This window comes from Archocentrus centrarchus, chromosome 19, assembly GCF_007364275.1.
Source record: "Archocentrus centrarchus isolate MPI-CPG fArcCen1 chromosome 19, fArcCen1, whole genome shotgun sequence".
Lineage (NCBI taxonomy): Eukaryota > Metazoa > Chordata > Actinopteri > Cichliformes > Cichlidae > Archocentrus > Archocentrus centrarchus.
Genome location: NC_044364.1, coordinates 21,692,064 through 21,711,978, shown reverse-complemented (window position 1 = coordinate 21,711,978; position 19,915 = coordinate 21,692,064). Strand labels below are relative to the sequence as shown.

The 19,915-nt window shown below is 39.9% G+C and overlaps 1 protein-coding gene across 2 annotated transcripts; it reads left to right on the top strand.

Moving 5' to 3' along the window:
• Positions 1–4,413: 4,413 nt before the first annotated feature.
• On the top strand, positions 4,414–15,628 carry LOC115798283 (microfibril-associated glycoprotein 4-like). Of its 2 annotated transcripts, none has more exons than XM_030755086.1 (7): positions 4,414–4,519; positions 6,309–6,355; positions 11,908–12,063; positions 12,137–12,175; positions 12,263–12,359; positions 12,441–12,608; positions 14,763–15,628. In XM_030755086.1, exons 2-7 carry the CDS (start codon positions 6,350–6,352, stop codon positions 15,014–15,016), a joined length of 720 nt encoding a protein of 239 aa, XP_030610946.1. In that variant the 5' UTR covers positions 4,414–4,519; positions 6,309–6,349; the 3' UTR covers positions 15,017–15,628. The 2 variants fall into 2 exon arrangements, with proteins under 2 accessions (XP_030610946.1, XP_030610947.1); XM_030755087.1 differs by having other exon boundaries at positions 4,491–4,533.
• Positions 15,629–19,915: the final 4,287 nt, after the last annotated feature.

The following is a 19,915-nucleotide window of genomic DNA, read 5'->3' as shown; positions in this document are numbered from 1 at the left end:
CCATACTCCCGCAGAACCTCCCAAAGGACACCCCGAGGGGACACGGTCCGAATGCCTTCTCCAAGTCCACAAAGCACATGTAGACTGGTTGGGCAAACTCCCACGCACACGTCCAATATCCTTGAGAGGATAAAGAGCTCATAACTGCATAATAACTGGATGTTTTATTCAACATTAATGTCTCACTTGTTATAGTTGAAAATTAATCATTCGCTCAGCTGTATTCCTTGATGTTGAAATGTGTTATGCTTGTTTTAACAGCTTATTTTGAATTAAAGACTTAAAATTAAACCACAAAAAGGAGAAAAAGTTCGTTCTCCGTTTAACCAGCTGCTTTACACAGCCTGTGCTTTGCACTCACGGTTGCTAGGCGACATGAGGCTACGCAGAGGTGATGGCAGCTGATATGAAGGCTAGCCGCTCACGTCCTCCCTTTGTGGGCTTCGTGGGCTGCGAAAGACGTGGGCCGGGTCCTTCGCAGGATTCGGCTCCTATTTGGACATTGTGCGTCGATATAATCTGTATGCCGGGAACTCGCGCACTGAGAAACGTTCCACCGTGCAAAGTGGCAATTAAAATGCGTTAAAATTTTTAACGCGTTAATTCCCCATAATTAATTAATCAAAATTAACGCGTTAAAGTCCCAGCCCTATATATATATATATATATATAATCACACACACCTGTAGAGCACTGCTTCAGTCTCTTAACCACACTGAGCCAGTCCAGCAGAACATACAGCAATTAAAGCAGCATTATTCAGTACAGACTGCATAATCAAACCGACGGTCAGTGCACCTGCACACAAACCTTCCCTTTATTTGCAGAGCCAGCACAAAGCATGGGGTACATCAGTTCCAAAAGTGAAGATTGTTTTTCCACTACCTGCTCATCTGGTTATTCCTGCTCTTTTACAGTCTCTCTCCATCCTCATCACTCCTCTTCATACTGGCGATCACTCACAAACATATTCTACAGATGTAAATAAGGAAAGAAACACTTGAGATGTAACTGATTAGAAGAGCAGGCAGAAGAAAAAACACATTTAATAAAACGACATCACAGTCTAGTGATGTGAGATCATCATCAGAATGTGGGCAGAGCAGAAGTTACTTTTATAAATATATACTACCAGTTTCTTTTTGGTTTCTTATTTTGCTATCGTGCAAATGTAACAGAGTTTGCAACATAATAAAAGCTATAAATTGTTCCACATCAACTTATAACAGTATTGTAATTATCTGGCTGCTGGTGGCCTTTGATGTAAGAAGTACTCTTGACTTTCTCTCAGTGGGATTTGCTACTATTTTTGAAAAACACCTATTTCCATCTACAGAAACACACACACACTAAAATAAAACATACACATGTATTTAAATAAGAACAGTCTAACAGCTGCTGTCTTATTTGTTTCCAGATACAACAAAACTGTTTGTCTTTCAGTGAAGCGATGCCTCTACATCCTGTTCCTCTACAAAAACACATTTTACACTGCTTGGACAGTAAACTGCAAGAGTTTATTTAAGAGGCTATGCCTCCCGGCTTTCCCATAACCAGCTGCCTGTGCTGTGAAATACTGCGTGTTTCTGGCAATGGTAGTTTCATCATGTCCAAATCAGCATTGCTGATACTACACTACTACTCAGGTGTTCAGGGTACATGCTGCTCCCAGCATACAGGATGTTCTGTGGGTGATTGGGATGATGCTGGCAATGAAATTGATTAGTTTTAACCTGAATACAACTCAGTGGTGCTTTTGGGGAAATTTGATGGTGTAATCGGAGACCGTGTAATGAGTCATGTGACTGATGTGTCAGCCCTCCTGCAGATATAAGCAGGGACTCTGGGAGACTGACACACTGAAGGAGAATCAGCCGTCTGGTTTCTTCTGAAGGTGAAGAAATGATAAGTGGTTCAGCTTGGCCTGCAAGTGAGTTCATATGGTGGGTCTATGACACCTCACACAGCTTATGTAGTTTTTATCTAAAACTGAGTTTGTGGTACTTACCAATATCAACTATTACACAGTAAACAAGTGGTGGGGGCACAGCAACCCTCGCCCCTGGCAGACATATTACCTAATTTGAACATCATCCTACAAGTTCTTGTACTCGGCCCCACAAATCTTAGAAACATGGTGTCAAACCAGCTACTTACTCTGGATAGCATTACTTTGGCCTCCATAACACTGTGAGAAATCTTGGAGTCATTTTGACCAGGATTTGTCCTTCAATGCACATATTAAATAAATATGTAGGACCGCTTTTGCATTTGTGCCAATATTTCTAAAATTAGAACATCCTTTCTCAGACTGATGCTGAAAAGCTAATTCAATGCATTTATTACTTCTAGGGTGGACTATTGTAATTCATTATTATCAGGCTGCCTTCAACTGATCCAAAATGCTGCAGCTAGAGTGCTGACAGGGACTAGAAAGAGAGAGCAGATTTCTCCCATATTGGCTTCTCTTCACTGGCTCCCTGTTAAATCTAGAATAGAATTTAAAAATCCTTTTCCTCACCTACAAGGTCTTGAATTAATCAGGCCCCATCTATCTCAAAGACCTCATAGTACCGTATCACCCCAAACAGAGCACTTCGCTCTCAGACTGCTGGCTTACTTGTGGTTCCTAGGATACTTAAGTGGGAGGCAGAGCCTTCAGCTTTCCTCTTCTGTGGAACCAGCATCCAGTTTAGATTTGGGAGACAGACTCTCTCTATTTTTAAGACTAGGTTTAAAACTTTACTTACTGATCAAGCTTATAGTTAGGGCTGGAATCAGGTGACCCTGAACCCCCTCAGCAGCCTGCTATAGGCCCAGGCTGCTGAGGGGTTCCCATAATGCACTGTTTCTTTCATTCACCTTATTTACTTTGTTAATACTCCACTCTGCATTTAATCATTAATTATTATTAATCTCTGGCTCTCTTCCACAGCATGTCTTTTTTTTCTCTCTACTCAGCCCAACTGGTTGCAGCAGATGACTGCCCCTCCCTGAACCTGGTTCTGTTGGAGGTTTCTTCCTGTTAAAAGGGAGTTTTTCCTTTCCACTGTCGCCAAGTGCTTGCTCATTGGGGGTCGTTTGACTGTTGGGTTTTCTCTGTATTATTGTACAAAGCGCCTTGGGGTGACTGTTTGTTGTGATTTGGTGCTATATAAATAAAATTGAATTGAATCTGAGCTGGGCACTAAATCTTATAAAAAGTCAGAGAAATCAGACAGAAACTCTGAGTAAGGACCAGGTGGACAATAGATAATAACAAATGAAACAGGTTTTGAATTTCCCAGTTAAGGTGGACAAGACTAAGAGTCAGGCTTTCAAAAGAATTAAAGCTTTGTCTGGGTCTTTGATTAATTAATAAGCTGGAATTGAAGATTGCTGCTACTCCTCCTCCTCGACCTGTGCGTCGAGCATTCTGACAGTTACTGTGACTCGGGGTGTTGATTCATTTAAACTAACATATTCATCCTGCTGTAACCAGGTTTCTGTAAGGCAGAATAAATCAATATGTTGATCAATTGTTAAATCATTTACTAACAGGAACTTGGAAGAGAGAGACCTAATGTTTAATAATCCACATTTAATTGTTTTGTTCTTTGGTGCAGTTGACAAAGCTATATCATTTATTGTTTTTGAATTTTTATGCTTAAATAGTTTTTTGCTGATTTTAGCTTTGTTTTTTGGTGGTCTGGGAGCAGGCACCGACTCTATGGGGATGGGGTTTTGGGGGGGTGGCAGGAGGAGAGAAGCTGCAGAGAGGCGTGTAAGACTGCAACTCTGCTTCCTGGTCTCAACCCTGGGTAGTCAGGTTTTAGGAGGGTTAATAAATTTGGCCAGATTTCTAGAAATGAGAGCTGCTCCATCCAAAGTGGGATGGATGTCGTCTCTCCTAACAAGACCAGGTTTTCCCCAGAAACTTTGCCAATTATCTATGAAGCCCACATCGTTTTTTGGACACCACTCAGACAGCCAGCGATTCAAGGAGAACATGCGGCTAAACATGTAAACATGTCATGTTCATTAATAAGCTGGACTGGAAGACTGCTACTACAACCCCTTCTCACTGCTTTGAGTGAGGACTGCTTTGAATTTCAAATTTGCATCTTTTCTTCAAGATTCACATACTGTACCAAAGCAGTGGGCCACACCTCTTAGTCTTTGAATTGTAATGCATGTGTTGTCCCATGGTGCATGCATGACAGCAGGAAGTACTGGAGGTTTTGCACTGAGTGGTAAACATTGAGCATAATTGTTGGGTGGATCAGCAAATACATTATTGACATGTACAAATAAAACTGATGACAGATTATTATTTTAACCTGAACACATCCTGGTGGTGCTTTTGGGAAGAAATGTCATGGTGTAATTGGAGACAGTGTAAAGAGCTGTATGAGTCCAATGTGTCAGCCCTCCTGCCGATATAAGCGAGGACTCTGGGAGACTTGGGCATACCAAAGGAGAAGCAGCCTCTGGTTCCTTTGAAGGTGAAGAAACAAAAGACACTGAGCTTGACGTGCAGGTGAGTTCATACAGGTGGGTCTACGACACCTCGCACAGCTTATGTAGTTTTTATCTATACTGAGTTTGGTACTTACCAATAAACTTTAAGTAAAATGGATTTATATAGCAGTTTTCACAGATAAAAACACTAAAAGATTCATTAAAATGAGACAGTTGCAGCTGTAACAACAGAAATTTCCCTCTGGGATCAATAAAGTATTTCTAATTCTGATTCTGATAAAAGACAAAGCGCATAACAAAACAATAGAAAGAAATAGGATATAATATAAAACAACAAGTAAATTAAAAGCTTGTCCACATAAAAGCGTTTTCAGCTGCTTTTTAAATGAGTCAATGGAGTCTGTACAGCACAAAAAATTCCACAACCTTGGTACCACTGCCTGAAAAGCCCAATGCCCCGAAGTTTTGAACCAAGCACCCTTTGACCGGATGATCTAAGAGCTTGACAAGAAGAATGAGGTTTCAGCAGGTCAGAGATATACTGAGGAGTTTGTAAGTTCCTAAAACTTAAAACTAAAATTTAAAAATGAAATTCACTGGCAGCCAATGAAGAGAAGAAAAAACTGGAGTGATATGTGATCTTCTATCGGTGCCAGTTAAAAGTCTTGCTGCAGCATTCTGTGCAGTCTGAAGGCGAGTCAAAGTTTATTTGAAGAAAAAAAAAAAAAGACCATTACAATAATCCAAACGAGAAGAGATAAAGTATAAATAATCATCTCAAATTCAGCTTTTGACACCAATAATCTGAGTTTTGAAATATTCCTTAAATGATACAAACAATTTCAACCGGCTGTTTGGAGTGATGCTTAAAGGACATTGAACTGTAAAAAATTACACTTAAATGGCTGAGGACTGATTGAATAGAAGAGTCTAAGAAGCTGATATAGGGATTAATTTCTGAAATTATAGGGTCAGGAGCAATAATTGAAGTTTCAGTTTTATCAGTTTTTAATTGGAGGAAATTGTTGTTTAACCACTGTCTAATTTCTGTCAGGCAATTACTTAAACTAGAGAATTTATACAACTCAGAGGCTTTGAAAGAATAGTACAACTGAATAGGAAAGGGGATGCTGTGATTTTTTCTTCTTTTTTTTCTGTTAGTGAAGATCCAGTTTTTCCCATTTCTATCTACACACTTTAAAAACTGTGGGTGGTTTAAAGTTCACACTTTTGACACAAGCTGAAACAGAGACTACACCCTGCTGCTATGTCATCTTCAATTGATGATGTTGTTTGCACTCACCAGTGTGTCCATCATCTCCAAAGGGTTAAAAATTGTTTGTTTGTTTTTTAACCTTACCCAATTATGGCAAAAATGTATTCAGATGATTGAGGGGTCACTGGCTGTCTCTCATCTAAATTTGGTATGATATGTAGTTTTTCTGTAATATTGTTTTTTTTTTGTATTGATTTTTGATTCCTGTAATATTGTTAACAAAGATACCAAAAATTATACCCTGTCACACCTCTAGGGGGCATGGTAATAATAAACCACCAGCTGTAATCAGTGCAATTGCATGTTAACCATAGAAAAGTGATGCTCCTGATAAACATCTTTAGAAGGCTGTTTTCCCTGAACTCTGCCTGTAAGTTAGCAGCAGTTACAGTATATTAGTGTCAGTCAGAGGTAATGGAAGACATACAGCAAGCAAAGCTACTTATCATCAGATTACAAGAGAGAAAATTTAACTAGACACTGCACTAAAAAGACTCATTAAACATATGTTAAACCAAGAATACACATAATTGCAGTCACAGATTACTTTACAGCAGTCTTTTTCTTTCAGATACACATCAGCACATCTGTGATTCCAGCAGAAATCTGACAATGAAGGTAAGTTTGTGAAATGAAATATGTCAGATTAATAGCTCAGAGGAGAAATGAGTAGCAGTAGCCCTCTTGCTCCTCCCCACTGACTCAGTAGGCTGTCACCAACTAATTAAATGGTGTTGACACAGAAAACACAACCTTAGAGAGCGTGAGAGGTAGTGAGGAGGCGCTATGCTGTAGTGATGTGGGAACTCAATGGGAATCTCGGCAGTTTCGAACATGGTAGCGCACCACTGGCTGCAAAAACTTCAGTGAGAAGTTTTTAATTATAGATATTTCAAAAGTAATAGAAAATCATTTCTAGCCATTTTTCACTAACATCAATGCTCTGGAGCACGGCAAAGAAGAGCTGTATAATTTACAGGTTTATATCAATGAGTGTTTTGAGCAAATCATCATGGGCAAACCGGACAATATGCCAACTCCCTCCAGCAGCAAAGGAGCTCTGTCGACTAAGAGAAGCAGCCCTGAAGGCTCCCCACATGCGGACACTCCACAAACCAGCACCATGGTAGACATTTTGGAGTTCATAACAAAGTCCACAGTCCATAACAACAAACTGTCCAGCTTTAACGCCTGCCTTGCCCTAGTGGAAATCCTCCACAAAGAGTTTCAGGCTCTATGGGAACTTGTAGAGTTCAGCCAGCAGCAGGTTGGAAACGTTCACTGTGGAAAACACCATCTTGAGGAAGTCAGTGAAATCCTACAGCGAGGGAATGACCCAGCTCTCAGAAGAAAATTTAAAGAAAACGTTACTGAGCTCCAGGCCCGCAGCATGAGGGATAACCTTGTGTTTTCAGTCATCTATGGAGAAATAATGCAGCTAATGTGGGTCAGATCGGATCGGATTTTTTATTTCTTTCCGATATCATTTTAACAGAAGGTCCCCCCCACCATCACAGGCACACTCAGAATATCTTTTAAATTTTTATTTGAGAAAACATGGAAGAAACTGAAATATTACACATCTTCTGCTTACCTTGATCTTTTGCTTTTTTCTCCTCTTCTTCTTTTCTCTTTTTCCTAAACTGCACACCTGATGGCTTTGACCTTTTCCTTTCCATCTTCGCACTGAAGTGGAATAGGTTAGGGTTGCCAGATCTGCCTGACAGTTTCCAGCCCAACATAACAAAACCTCCATTGAAACTTGTGTTAATAGCATCAGGTGTGATATATATATATTTAAATATACACCGCTTTGGGTGAGTTGTTAAATTTTTGGCTGCTTTTCACCATATTTGGTAGGTTTTTAGGAAGTTTTTAATTGGAAAATTATATATCTATACAATTTTTCAGCCCAATGTGTTCACAAGCTGCCCAATCTGGCAACACTGCGCCATCCACCAACATTTGTCTGAACCGTCTAGATGCGTATTTGTGTTATTTTTTTCATCAGGATTCAGGTTCACACAAATACTGTGAATTAATGACCATATTTACAGTATTATAAATGAAATGTGCTTTGTGTTCTATCAATTATGTGCATCTAATTTTATTAGAGCATCTAATGTTATTAGATGCACAGATTCATTCTAGGCTCACCAACCGAGACGAGAGAATCCCCCGCCTGCCCCTTTCCTTCTGTTACAGCCTGTCTGTCAGACCATGGCAGAAAACTACATGCACCACACAGCAGGCAGAGGGCGCTCATTACCCACAAGTGGAGTAGTGCGGTAGGCGCTGCTGTGGCGATCGCAATGCGATGGGGGGAGGGGGACGGTCATGCCGCCCTAGATGAAAAGCCGCCCTGGGCAGCTGCCCATGTCGCCCATATCCAAAACCGCCACTGGTTGCATGTGTTAATTACCTTTTGGTCCTGTTCCAGTGTTTTACATGCGGTGCCGGCTGACAGAAACATAAAATGTTGGGATTTCTTTTTCCCTTCTGGGTCCTGCTCTTTGCTGTAGTCAGTCTTGTTAAGGTGCAAATATATTTGTCCCCCTAGTTTTTTTTCTTGGTTCTGTTTACAAACTTGGGGGAATTAGCCAGAAATCCATGGAAGGAAGCACGTTTCTCCGGAGATGCGCATTCATATTTAGAAAATAAGGGTCTGCCGGGAATATCATGATTCTTTGGGAAGCAGGAAAGGCAGTAAAGCAGGGCAAAATTATATCTTACTGCTCAGATAAGAAAAAATTACTCTATTTACTCTATTAAAGACTCAACTGGTAACATTACTCCTGACCCACAACATATAAACAAATCTTTTAAAGTCTTTTATGAAGCTTTATATTCTTCACAGATTAATCCATCTGATACTGCTATTGAAGAATTTGTTTTTAGTGATCCCATATAAACCTTCTGTTGTTTGGTTTAAGTCACTAGACTCAGACATCTCAACATATCTATGAAAAAACAAACCATCACAGTTTAAAAACCTTACAAAGTCATAACACAATGGCAGTCTAGAAGTATCACATTTTTTATTACTATTTCTTAGCCAATAGATTGCAGCCATTCGGGAGGGGCCACTGCTCCTCCACATCGAAAGGAGCCAGTTGAGGTGGTTCAGGCATCTGCCTAAGATGTCTTCTGGGCACCTCTTGGGTGAGGTGTTCTGGGCATGTCCTACTGGGAGGAGGCCCCAGGGCAGATCCAGGACACGTTGGAGAGATTATAACTCTCAGCTAGCCTGGAAATGCCTTGGGGTCCCTCTGGATCAGCTGGTGGAGGCGGCAGAGGAGAGGGAGGTCTGGGCTACTGTGCTGTCCCCACGACCTGGCCCCGGATAAGCAGAAGAAGATGGATGGATGGATGGATGGATTGCAATACATTTCAAAATGAAATCAAACTTGTTAGACAGCCCATGGCTGGATCTAGAAGAAGTACTTTGTGGAAAAGTAAAAGTCTCAGCTTTGCCTTTCATTAGCTCCACTATTAAGTGTCATTACTGCTTTAAAAGTCTTAAACACCTCTCTGACAGCCTGGTGGGAATTTTTTAAAATAACCAAGTCTTCACTTATCCCAAGTAAACTAACACCAATTTGGAACAATACAGACATTTGACAGAAAAAGAAAACACTAAATTTTCTGTTATGGCATGATAAGGTTATAAAAACTTAGAACATGTTATTCAAGATGGAAAGTTTATTAGATTCCAATTACAATCCACTTGATCCTGCTTCAGAGTGTGTGTGTGTGTGTGTGTGTGTGTGTGTGTGTGTGTGTGTGTGTGTGTGTGTGTGTGTGTGGCTGGGTCTGTGGGCTTGTTGTGCCTTGATCATAATTCTGCTTGCAAAACCTGCCAGAAAAACAAAACAAAAGAAAACTCAATCTTCATTCTTGACTTTTCAGTTCCTGTTTGATTACTTCAAAGAAGCAGCTGTGTTAGCACTTTTATAATACACCCTACTACTAAGGCTGTAATTTCATTAAAATTAAATGCAATTTAATTGTATTTTATGTGAAATATGACGTATTTGTCTTAATAATTCAAGTTTTTAAAGGAAGGCAGACACAAATTATTCTGAATGTAATTTTAATAACAGTGTAAATAATTTTAAGTAGTGTGTAACAAAGTATTTTTCAAGAAACGAGAGCTCTGTAAAATATTTTCTCCTCCAGCATGTCTCAATTAATTTTCAATTTCAGTTTTATTTATATAGCACCAAATCACAACAGTCACCTCAAGTTACTTTATTTTGTAGTTATGACCCTAGAGAACTAGAGCATCTGTGTTACTGTCCATAATTTTTTTGATCTCTTGGCTGACTGAAACAGCCACCGTAGCTAGCATTATGCACTTGAATCTAAATTATTATACATAGTCTTTCTTGGGTCTTTATAAAACCTCCGTGAGGAAACCTGTGACACTGACATTCTGTAGTTCACCCGCTGCTCTTTTTCACACTTTAGTGTCACTTTACTGTGCTTATGTTACTTTCTCACCTCAACACACTTTATATTGTAATGTAAAGACTGTAAAATCTGATGGCAGCCATTTAGTGACTTCATAACACTGAGTGTGGGCAGAGACATAGAAATCGCTTCAATTTGTCACAGATCAAAGTGAAATTAATTTTAGTGATTAATAATAATGGTGCTTGTAATAATGTAGCCTGTTTGTAGCCTTGGAGGCCAGGTTCAGTGATTTGTGCATACAGTGCACATTTACATATAGTATGTTACATTATTTATTACACTCTCTCCCATAATGCATACTGTGTATGCTGTCTACAAATTACCAGCTACAAATGCATATAGTGTTTTGATGTGTATATGTATATGTGTATTGATATATATTTTTATGTATATAGTCTTTTCTATTTTATTTCATTTATTTTATTTCATCCTTATTCTCTATACTTGAGCTGCTGTAATATGCAAATTTCCCCATCATGAGATCACTAAATTTTAGCTTATCACATCTTATTGGAGGGCTGACTCTGCAACCTGGAAATCCTGTATAGCTAGCCAGCAGTCGGTGCAGACCACCGTTGCTGCTTCCCTTCCCAGCAGATCCCGAGCAGCTGGGAAAGCAGGCCAGCTGGGCTGTTTTTTCCCACTCTGCGACACACCATCCAAGGAGAAAACCCTGGTTATTGGTAACTCTGTTTTTGAGAAATGTGGAGCTAGTGACACCAGCAACCGCAGTTGATTGAATTTCAGGGGCCAGAGCATAAATAGAACACGCTCTGAACACGGGGGTCGGGCTACTGTGGGACTGACTCAAACTCCCTCCTCAGCTAACAGTTCTGATAAGATGTAGAGTTCATCAGCAGCTAGGTCAGGGAGATCAGTCCAACACAGGTCAGAAGAAGACAGGACAGCGGGGGTGTAGAGCATCTGTTTACAAAACATCCCGGAGACAATTTGATAAGCGGCATTCCAAGGCCGCCAGGGAGCCAAATTCATGATTCTATGACTTGTTTTGGTACAGACTGTACTGATTCATTTGTTGACAGCCTTCAGTCTTTCTGGCACCTCTCTGTGGCGAAAAAAATCCAGTTCATCCGAATCTTCTTGGTTCGTTCCTTCGCTGTGCAGAAACAGATACATACATTTCCAAGATCTTACCCCTCTGAATCAGCTCCAGATATACAGAGTCTGAGTTTGAGTCTGTACCTTCCTGCATTCCCGTCATAAGCAGCCTTACCACGGCCAGACAGCTGCCTAGAATTCCTTATTGCAATGACAAGCCAGGTATCTCCAGGTCGGAGAAATCCCAGTGTCAATAAACCAAATGTGTGTGTCCTCTATCTACAATACGGCCAGGTACGTCCTCTTCCACACCACACAGGAACCATAACGTAGCCAGCTGGAATGTCAATTAATAAGAGGGAACAGGGTTCTCTTTCCCCCAATCTCCTCATGGTGAAAATTTGATCAAAACAATGGCATTGAGAGACCAGCTGACCAGATTCGTAATTATAAATTCCAGTTCGTAAGTTGTGTGAAGAGAGGCTCTAAAGCAGCAAAGCAGGGGAAAAAGGAAGGGCTGGGGAGAGAAGAAATATAATGCATCTTGAGGGAAAATCACAGGCTTGTTGAGCTTGGTAAGAAGTGAATATTGTGAAAACACTTTAAACATGTTAACAGCTTCCTCTGTGTTCCAGCTGCCATCAGTCTTTGTCCTCCTCCTCCTGGCTCCTCTGTTGACCAGCTGCAAAAAGCTCATCAGGCCACTGGATTGCAGCGATATCCACCGCCAAGACAGCAGCCAACCCAGCGGTGTGTACACCATCTATCCCCCAGAAAGGTCTGCTGTAAAGGTACAGTGCAGGTTTTAGAGCTGATGTGCATTTAAGCAGCTTAAGACATTAACAGGCAGATGTTTATGTGCAGGTGTTCTGTGACATGGACTCAGAAGGAGGCGGCTGGACGGTGAGTGTTTAAACTCTGCTGTAAATCCAAATCTCTGCTGTCTGAAACCATGTCCTCCTGTCAGACATGTTTTTTCCCCTCCCCCAGGTGTTCCAGAGGAGGATGGACGGCTCGGTGAACTTCTACAGACCCTGGGATCAGTACAAAATGGGCTTTGGTAACCCTGCTGGAGAGTACTGGCTCGGTGAGTGATTTATTGAATGATCTGCAGCTCTGTATGAAACAGGACCCTTAATGTTTACTAGTGTGTTTTGTGTGAATGAAGGTCTCGATATCATCCAGTCTTTGACAATGAAACAAAAGTGTGAGCTGCTGGTGGACATGGAGGACTTTGAAGGAAAGAAAGTGTTCGCTCGTTACTCTTCAATCAAGGTGGATGCTGAATGTGAGGGATACAAACTGACTGTTTCTGGATTCAAGGATGGAGGGGCAGGTGAGTGAAGTGGCACTGGGTTTGTGTAGCAGCGAACTTATGAAAATTATTTAAAGTGAAATTATTTAAAAATCATACAATGTGATTTTCTGGATTTTTTTTTTTTTAGATTCTGTCGCTCTCAGTTGAACTGTACCTACGATAAATATTACAGAACTCCATTCTTTGTAGTTGGCAAAACTTGCATGTATCAAAAGCTTATTGTCCCCACTGTATGTACTAGACTACCATTAAAGAAACTGAAGAATCTATTAACAGATTCAATCTCAACAAATCTCCTGGCACAAACTGATTAACTGCAGAACTTTATAAGAGATATTCAAAGGAGATATTTTCTATATAAAGTATACCTAGAAAGCCTAGAATATGGTTCACTCACACCTACTGTGACTCAAGGACTCTCTTTAATCCCTAAACCACAAAAAGAGAAACTACTTCTTGATAACTGGCGACCAATCACTTTATTGCAAATTATTATAAAATTATTGCAAGTTGCATTGCAAAGAAACTTAAAGCTTAAATAAACTAAATGAAATCCTTGCTGAAACTCAGTCTGGTTTTATCACCAGTGGACACATAACCAACAATTTAAGGCATGTCTTAGACATCATAGATTACCCACATCTATTAACAGATGATGGTTTTATTCTATTCTTAGACTTTTTTTAAAAAGTCTTTGATGCAATTGAACATAATTTCTTGTTTAAAGCTCTAAAAAAAATTTGGATTTGGAGAACCCTTTATAAAAACTTTTAAAATGTTGTACACAAACTGCAGTGTTTCCATTAAATTATCAAATGGCTGTACTAATAGTTTCAGCATCAAAGGGGTCTCAGGCAAGGTTGTCCTGCATCTCCATACTTATTTTTAGTGGCAATGCAAATTCTATCAACCCAAATTAAAACAAGTGGAATCTCTGGAATATCTGTAGCTCATAAAAATACTATCATCAGTCAGCTGGCAGTGATACGACACTTTTTCTAAAAGACATGAGTTTAAAAAAGCATTTAATGTCATTAAAATTAAGTGCTGACATTAAACATTCAAAATGTAAACTGTTTCATACAAAGTCCAATATGGAAGGCACTTAATGTGACATACCAATAAAAACTCTGTTAAGTATCTTAGAATTTCCATTCAAAGGGACGAAAATGTGAGATCATCTGAAAACTTCAAGCCCTTAATCAGATCAGTTGAACAGAAGTGTAATTCATGGGGTTCAGTATCTTGCCCGAGGATACTTTCACATGAAGCCCAGAATCAAACCACCAACCTTCCAATTAGTAGGTGACCTGCTCTACCAACCGAGCCACAGCCACCCAACACCCAGTTGTGTTTGATGCTATTCCAAATGGTGCAATGAGACGTTTAGCATCTGGTGACCTATTGACCAACAAAGTAAGAGGTGACATTCAAAATTATTCACAACTGTTACCTTGTGAAGATTTTCTTAAACCAGAGAAATAAACTGAAACTGGATATTTTATGTACATTCTGTGGAAACCATAATGAAACAGTGATGCATCTTTTTCTTTGAACTGCTCTCTTACAAGAATCTTCTGGATTGGTAAGATGAACATTTAAAAAAAAAAAAAAAAGGAAATAACATCTCTTTACAGGACAAATTTATATTATTTGGCTTAAATAAAAGTTTTCTTAAGGATAAAGATATATGTATGTAATCTATTTTTGATTCTTGGACAATATCACATCTATACCAGCAAAATTTCACACCTAAAACCAAAGTTTAAGACATTTTATGCCTGTTTTACTCATTATATGAACAACTTGAAACTTAGCCATAATGGCAAGGCCCAAAATACATTAGCTACACTTTAAAAGTAAGTATTCCATAAATTTTATCCATACAGTCCAGATACATTTTATTTATTACACTCACCCATATAATGCATACCGTGTATCTTATCTTATCTTATCTTATCTTAAACCCTCAAGCATAGAATCTTTTTTTGACTGTTGTTTTGTTTCTCTCTTGGTCTATGTTTTACATGGGCTGCCTGTATTAAATGTCTTGCTGCTTCTTTCTCCACAGTATGAGTCCAGTCTGTGTCTGAGAACACTCGCAGTACACCTGGTGAGCAGTCTGACTGGGATTAGTGGTAATGTTGTGATTGTACATCTGTGTTTCTGCAGGAGACTCCCTGAGTGGTCACAATGGACAGAAGTTCTCCACGTTTGACAAAGACCAGGACAGCTCAGGTGGAAACTGTGCCAAATCATATCTGGGGGCGTTCTGGTACAATAACTGTCACGCTGCAAACCCTAATGGGGTTTATCGCTGGGGGGCTGATGGCACTCTCTATGCTGTTGGTGTGGCATGGTACAGCTGGAAGGGTCATGACTACTCCCTGAAGGTCATCAGCATGAAGATCCGTCCTGTGCTGTAAATGTGCAGAACAAACTCACAGCAGAACATCACATGTTGATTTCTCTCTTTTCTCTCCTTTATTGTGTAATCCCAGAGAATCTTTCACATTAAGAATCAGTTCATATGAATATTTCAGCAGAGTGTGAGCAGCTGCTGGCTGTCAAACAGCTGCAGGTGGAGAGAAATGATTGGACAGCTGGGGAACAAATACAGAGCAGTTTCCATCAGAAACATCACATTCTGCAATGGGCTGATGAAGAACCACATGTCACATGTTGTTCTCTTGCATCAATGACATAAACGCATTCTTCCACTAGAGGTCTCTGCTGGGAGTCTCAGTTTCACTGAGTGTATCTGTGCTGTCAGAGAGACTCAGACTCCACATGAAGCCTCACTGTGACTGGATCTTACTGTTTGTTTGGATGTTCCCAACAGCAGAAGGAGAGAACAAGGCCGTCTCAGAAGGTTTTGTTTGGTTTCTCTTCACTCAGTCGGTTCAATCTGCAGCTGCAGCTCAGCACACTCAGCTTTAAAGTCTCACTGATTAGTTTGAATCCGGTGTTTGGTGGTGGTCTGATACCTGATGTCAATCATTATCTTCTGCATACTGACAATAAATGAGAAGCAAACAGCTGATTTGTTCTTTGTCTCTTTATTCAGAGCCCTGTTAGCTGTTACCACAGCAACAGCTATTCTTCCTGGGGTCCACAGACAACAATACAAAATATATCAAGTAAAAGACAAATAATTCTTCAATATGTTAACAATCATAAAGCTAAATATAACAGATCCACCTGCCAATCTGACAGTTTCTTCCTTCGAGCTGCTGCTTTTGGTTGCTTTTAAAAACTTTTACTACTCTGAATCTCAACTAAAGAAAACGAAGTTTATTCCAAATGACACCATTTTTTAAAATTTTTTTATCTTCAGTTCCAGTTTAGATTCTGTCACAGGTGCTTACATCACAACAGCACCGACACACTTTGGTCATTTTAGGAGTTTGTGTGTTATTCCTAAACTATTCTACATCGGTGGTTTAAATTATGATTTTAAACACTGAAGTCAGACTAGTATTCATTTCAAACGCTTCCTTCAAACACTTTAAACATGTTTTTATTCTCAGTTATCGGGGCTTTTTCATTCTGATCAGCACGATTTCTGATTGCAGCAGTTTCAGATGTTTCTGCTCAGCCCTGTCTGCACACCTCACAGTGACTGCCTGCTCTCATTCATGTGTCCTGTGTGTGGAGTCCAGAGATACGTCAGTTTCTGAAGGCTGTGCTTTCTTAGCCACTAAATATAAAAAAAAACCACCCTGTGTTGTGGTTTTATTTTTTACCCAGTGAATAAAATGACAAATGTTAAAAAGTAAACTCCAGGAAATTAATCAATAAACAGTGGCTGAAGCAAATAATAGACAATTAAATAATACATTAGACAGAGTGACAGATAAATAGAGCCAGACTAACTTCAGGCCTTTTTGGGTGAAATGTTTATCTTATTTATGACCTTCTCGATCTTGGAGAAGAATATGTTTATCTGATCCTTAAAGGTTTTCCCAAAACATCTGTGTCTAAGGAGGGAAGGGTGTGTGTAGGTCATCGCACCCTGTTGCTAAGGAGAATAAAACTGCCATGTCATGAATGTGTGAGAGGAGAAGGCGTGTGTTTCTTTTACGGAGCTTTTATTGCTGATTGGAGAAGCTTGTACCATGATGCTGGAACCAAAAATTGGACGAACCAATCTGAGAAGGCCAAGTCTAAACCACAGCTCTCTCCATCTGTTTTTGAATTGATAGTCCTTGTTAGGGATGCGCCAAGCCGATATTCAGTATCGCTATCGGTCCAATCCTGCCCTAAATTAATGGATCTGATATCGGAAAGAAATAAAAAAATGCAATCCAATCCGATCTGACCCACATTAGCTGCACTACAGTTCTCCGTCGTCTTCTTCTTTTTGTGGGTTTGCGGTAGTGGTGGGCGGATCGATCCAAAATATCGATAGTATCGATACAATGCTGGTATTGGTATCGAACAATATTAGCGTGATAGGATCGATACTTTAGTTTGATTGTCTCCTGTAAGTTCAGTGTGTTGCTCCTGTTCATCAGAGAGCAGATATGTCTGTACAAACACAGCTCGTCTCATGAAGGCACTCTTTGCTCCGCCCCCTCCTCTCCGAGTCTCTGCACTGCTGTGATTAGTTGTCTGCGGACTCGTGACTCAGCGGCACTGAGCAGTCGTGTCGGCTGCAGTGAGTGAGAAAGCGGAGCGACGTGCAGATGTACTTTACAGCTGGAAATGAAAACAGTGTAAATACTGACGTGTTTTGGGAGGAAATTCTCTACTGTGCAAACACCATGGACTTATTTAAAGACGTGAAAGAGCACGAAAAAGAAAAATATTTGTTCCCGGGGAGCAGGAGGAAGGGTATCCCTCAGACCCAGACCCCGACACGGAGAAAGAGCCCACTGTCACAGTCCTTTCAGAGAGGCTAAGAATAACCAGGTAGCTCATATAGTGGTGAAATTGATGTTTCTGTCAGCGTCAACGACCAGTTTCCAAAGGAGATTCTGGAGCGACGCAAGGCTCTATTCCCCATCCGGAAGAAGTTCATGCAGGGAGGCTCCCGGGCTGTCATCGCCGTGGACAAACTGTATGTAAACGGACAGCTTTACCGAGACAAAAACACCACGCCATGGCTCTGCTGATCGATCAGGTGATCTGTGTCCATATTAACGTTCTTTTCTGAGTTTTTTTTTTTTTTTCAACCATCTAAACAGTACCATTAAATAGTCTAAATCTGTCTAAGTAGTACCATTAACGCCGACGAGTCAGCATAGTACCATGATCGTTTGTCTGTTTGTTTGTTCTGTTTTGTTTTCCCCTCATCTAATTTCATTCTTATGTCACTTAGGTCACTTTTTACACGTCTTTTTTCTTTCTGCACTCAGCAATATGTTTACGTCACTTACAATGCTACAGTTTACTACACTAACATACAGCGCAGATGCACACACACCAACATACAGCGCACATACACACGCACACATCAATATAAAGGGCACACGCCAACATACAGAACATATGTACACACACACACACATCCTTAGTGAGCACACAACAGTCCATCAGTTAGTTTAAATATGAGCACACTCAGATTTGTCTCATGGAATGTGCACGGGGCTGGTTCGAGGGAAAAGAGACTAAAAATTTTTAATCGGTTAAAAGACTTAAAAGCAGATGTTGTTTTTCTACAGGAGACACATGTGTCCAAAACATCTGTGCTCACTCTTTCCTCTCCACAGTTTCCTCACACGTACTCAGCCTGCTATAACTCCAAACAAAGAGGTGTAGCTATATTGATTAACAAGAAGATAAACTTTAACATTAGCAACAGTACAATAGACCCTGAAGGTAGATTTATAATACTTAATTTATCTATACAGAATACAGATTTATGTATTGCTAGTATATATGGACCAAATGTTGATGACCCCTCCTTCTTTCATGCTTTGTTCACTTCACTCTCAGATCACTCTGACACCACACTTGTAATAGGAGGAGACTTCAACCTGGTACTTAATGCAGATATTGACAGGCTCAGTACAGCAGTGAGTCAGAGGAACTGGCAGTCTGCAGACATTCTTAAACAGTACATGAAGGATTTTGGTCTTTGCGATGCTTGGCGTTCACATCACCCTACTTTGAGAGATTATAGTTTTTTCTCACCAGTACACAAATCTCATTCCCGCTTAGATTACTTTTTAGTTAGCAGCTCCATAATGATGGATATCACAGACACTCAGATTCACCCTATCACTATTAGCGATCATGCACCGGTGTCTATGTCTCTGACACAGAAAAGAGTCACACCACCAATCAGGAACTGGAGATTTAATACATCATTACTTAAAGAAGAAGATTTTATTAATTATTTCAAAAAGGAATGGTCAGCATACTTAGAATATAATGATATTCCAGGAATATCACCATGTGTTCTTTGGGAAGCAGGAAAGGCAGTAATGCGGGGCAAAATAATATCTTACTGCTCGCATAGGAAAAATAAAGAAAAAGCACTTGTGTTAGAATTAGAACAAAAAATTAAATCTTTAGAAACTGCCTATGCCGCTTCACCACAAGAACATATAATTATCAGCCTGAGGAAACTGAAACTGGAGCTAAATGAAATAATTGATAAAAGGACACAATTTATGTTGCAGAGGCTGCGTTTGGAAAACTTTGAGCATGGAAATAAATCTGGAAAATTCCTGGCCAAGCAATTAAAACTGAATAAAGAAAAAACAGCTATTTTTTCTATTAAAGACTCAACTGGTATTATTACTCATGACCCACAACAAATAAATAACTCTTTCAAAGACTTCTATGAAGCCTTATATTCACCACAGATTAACCCATCTGATACTGAAATTGAAGAATTTCTTAATAATATAAATCTACCAAAACTAAATGACAGCCAGGCTGCAGCTCTGGATTTACCTCTTTCATTGTCTGAACTTAGTGAAGCCCTACAGCATCTCCCAAATAATAAAGCCCCAGGCCCAGATGGTTTTCCAGCCGAGTTTTATAAAGAATTTTGGTCTGAGCTAGCTCCCATTTTTTTCAGAATGGTAACTCAGATTCAGACACTCCCATCCAGCTACAGGCCAATCTCTCTCATTAATGTAGATCTTAAAATAATTTGCAAAGCCCTTGCCAAAAGATTAGAAAGTATTACTCCATTTATTGTACATCCAGATCAAACAGGCTTTATCAAGGGTCGGCACTCAGCCAATAATACACGTCGACTGATAAATATAATAGACTATTGTTCTATTAACAAATTAGAGACGACAATCGTGTCTTTAGATGCAGAGAAGGCATTTGATCGGGTAAATTGGAAATTCTTACTAGCAGTT

Excerpts from the sequence above, each read along its gene's own strand:
- LOC115798283 (XM_030755086.1), top strand. Across the intron at positions 12,064-12,136 it reads CAGAAAGGTCTGCTGTAAAG|GTGTTCTGTGACATGGACTC; the intron begins GTACAGTGCAGG and ends GTTTATGTGCAG. Across the intron at positions 12,176-12,262 it reads CAGAAGGAGGCGGCTGGACG|GTGTTCCAGAGGAGGATGGA; the intron begins GTGAGTGTTTAA and ends CCCCTCCCCCAG.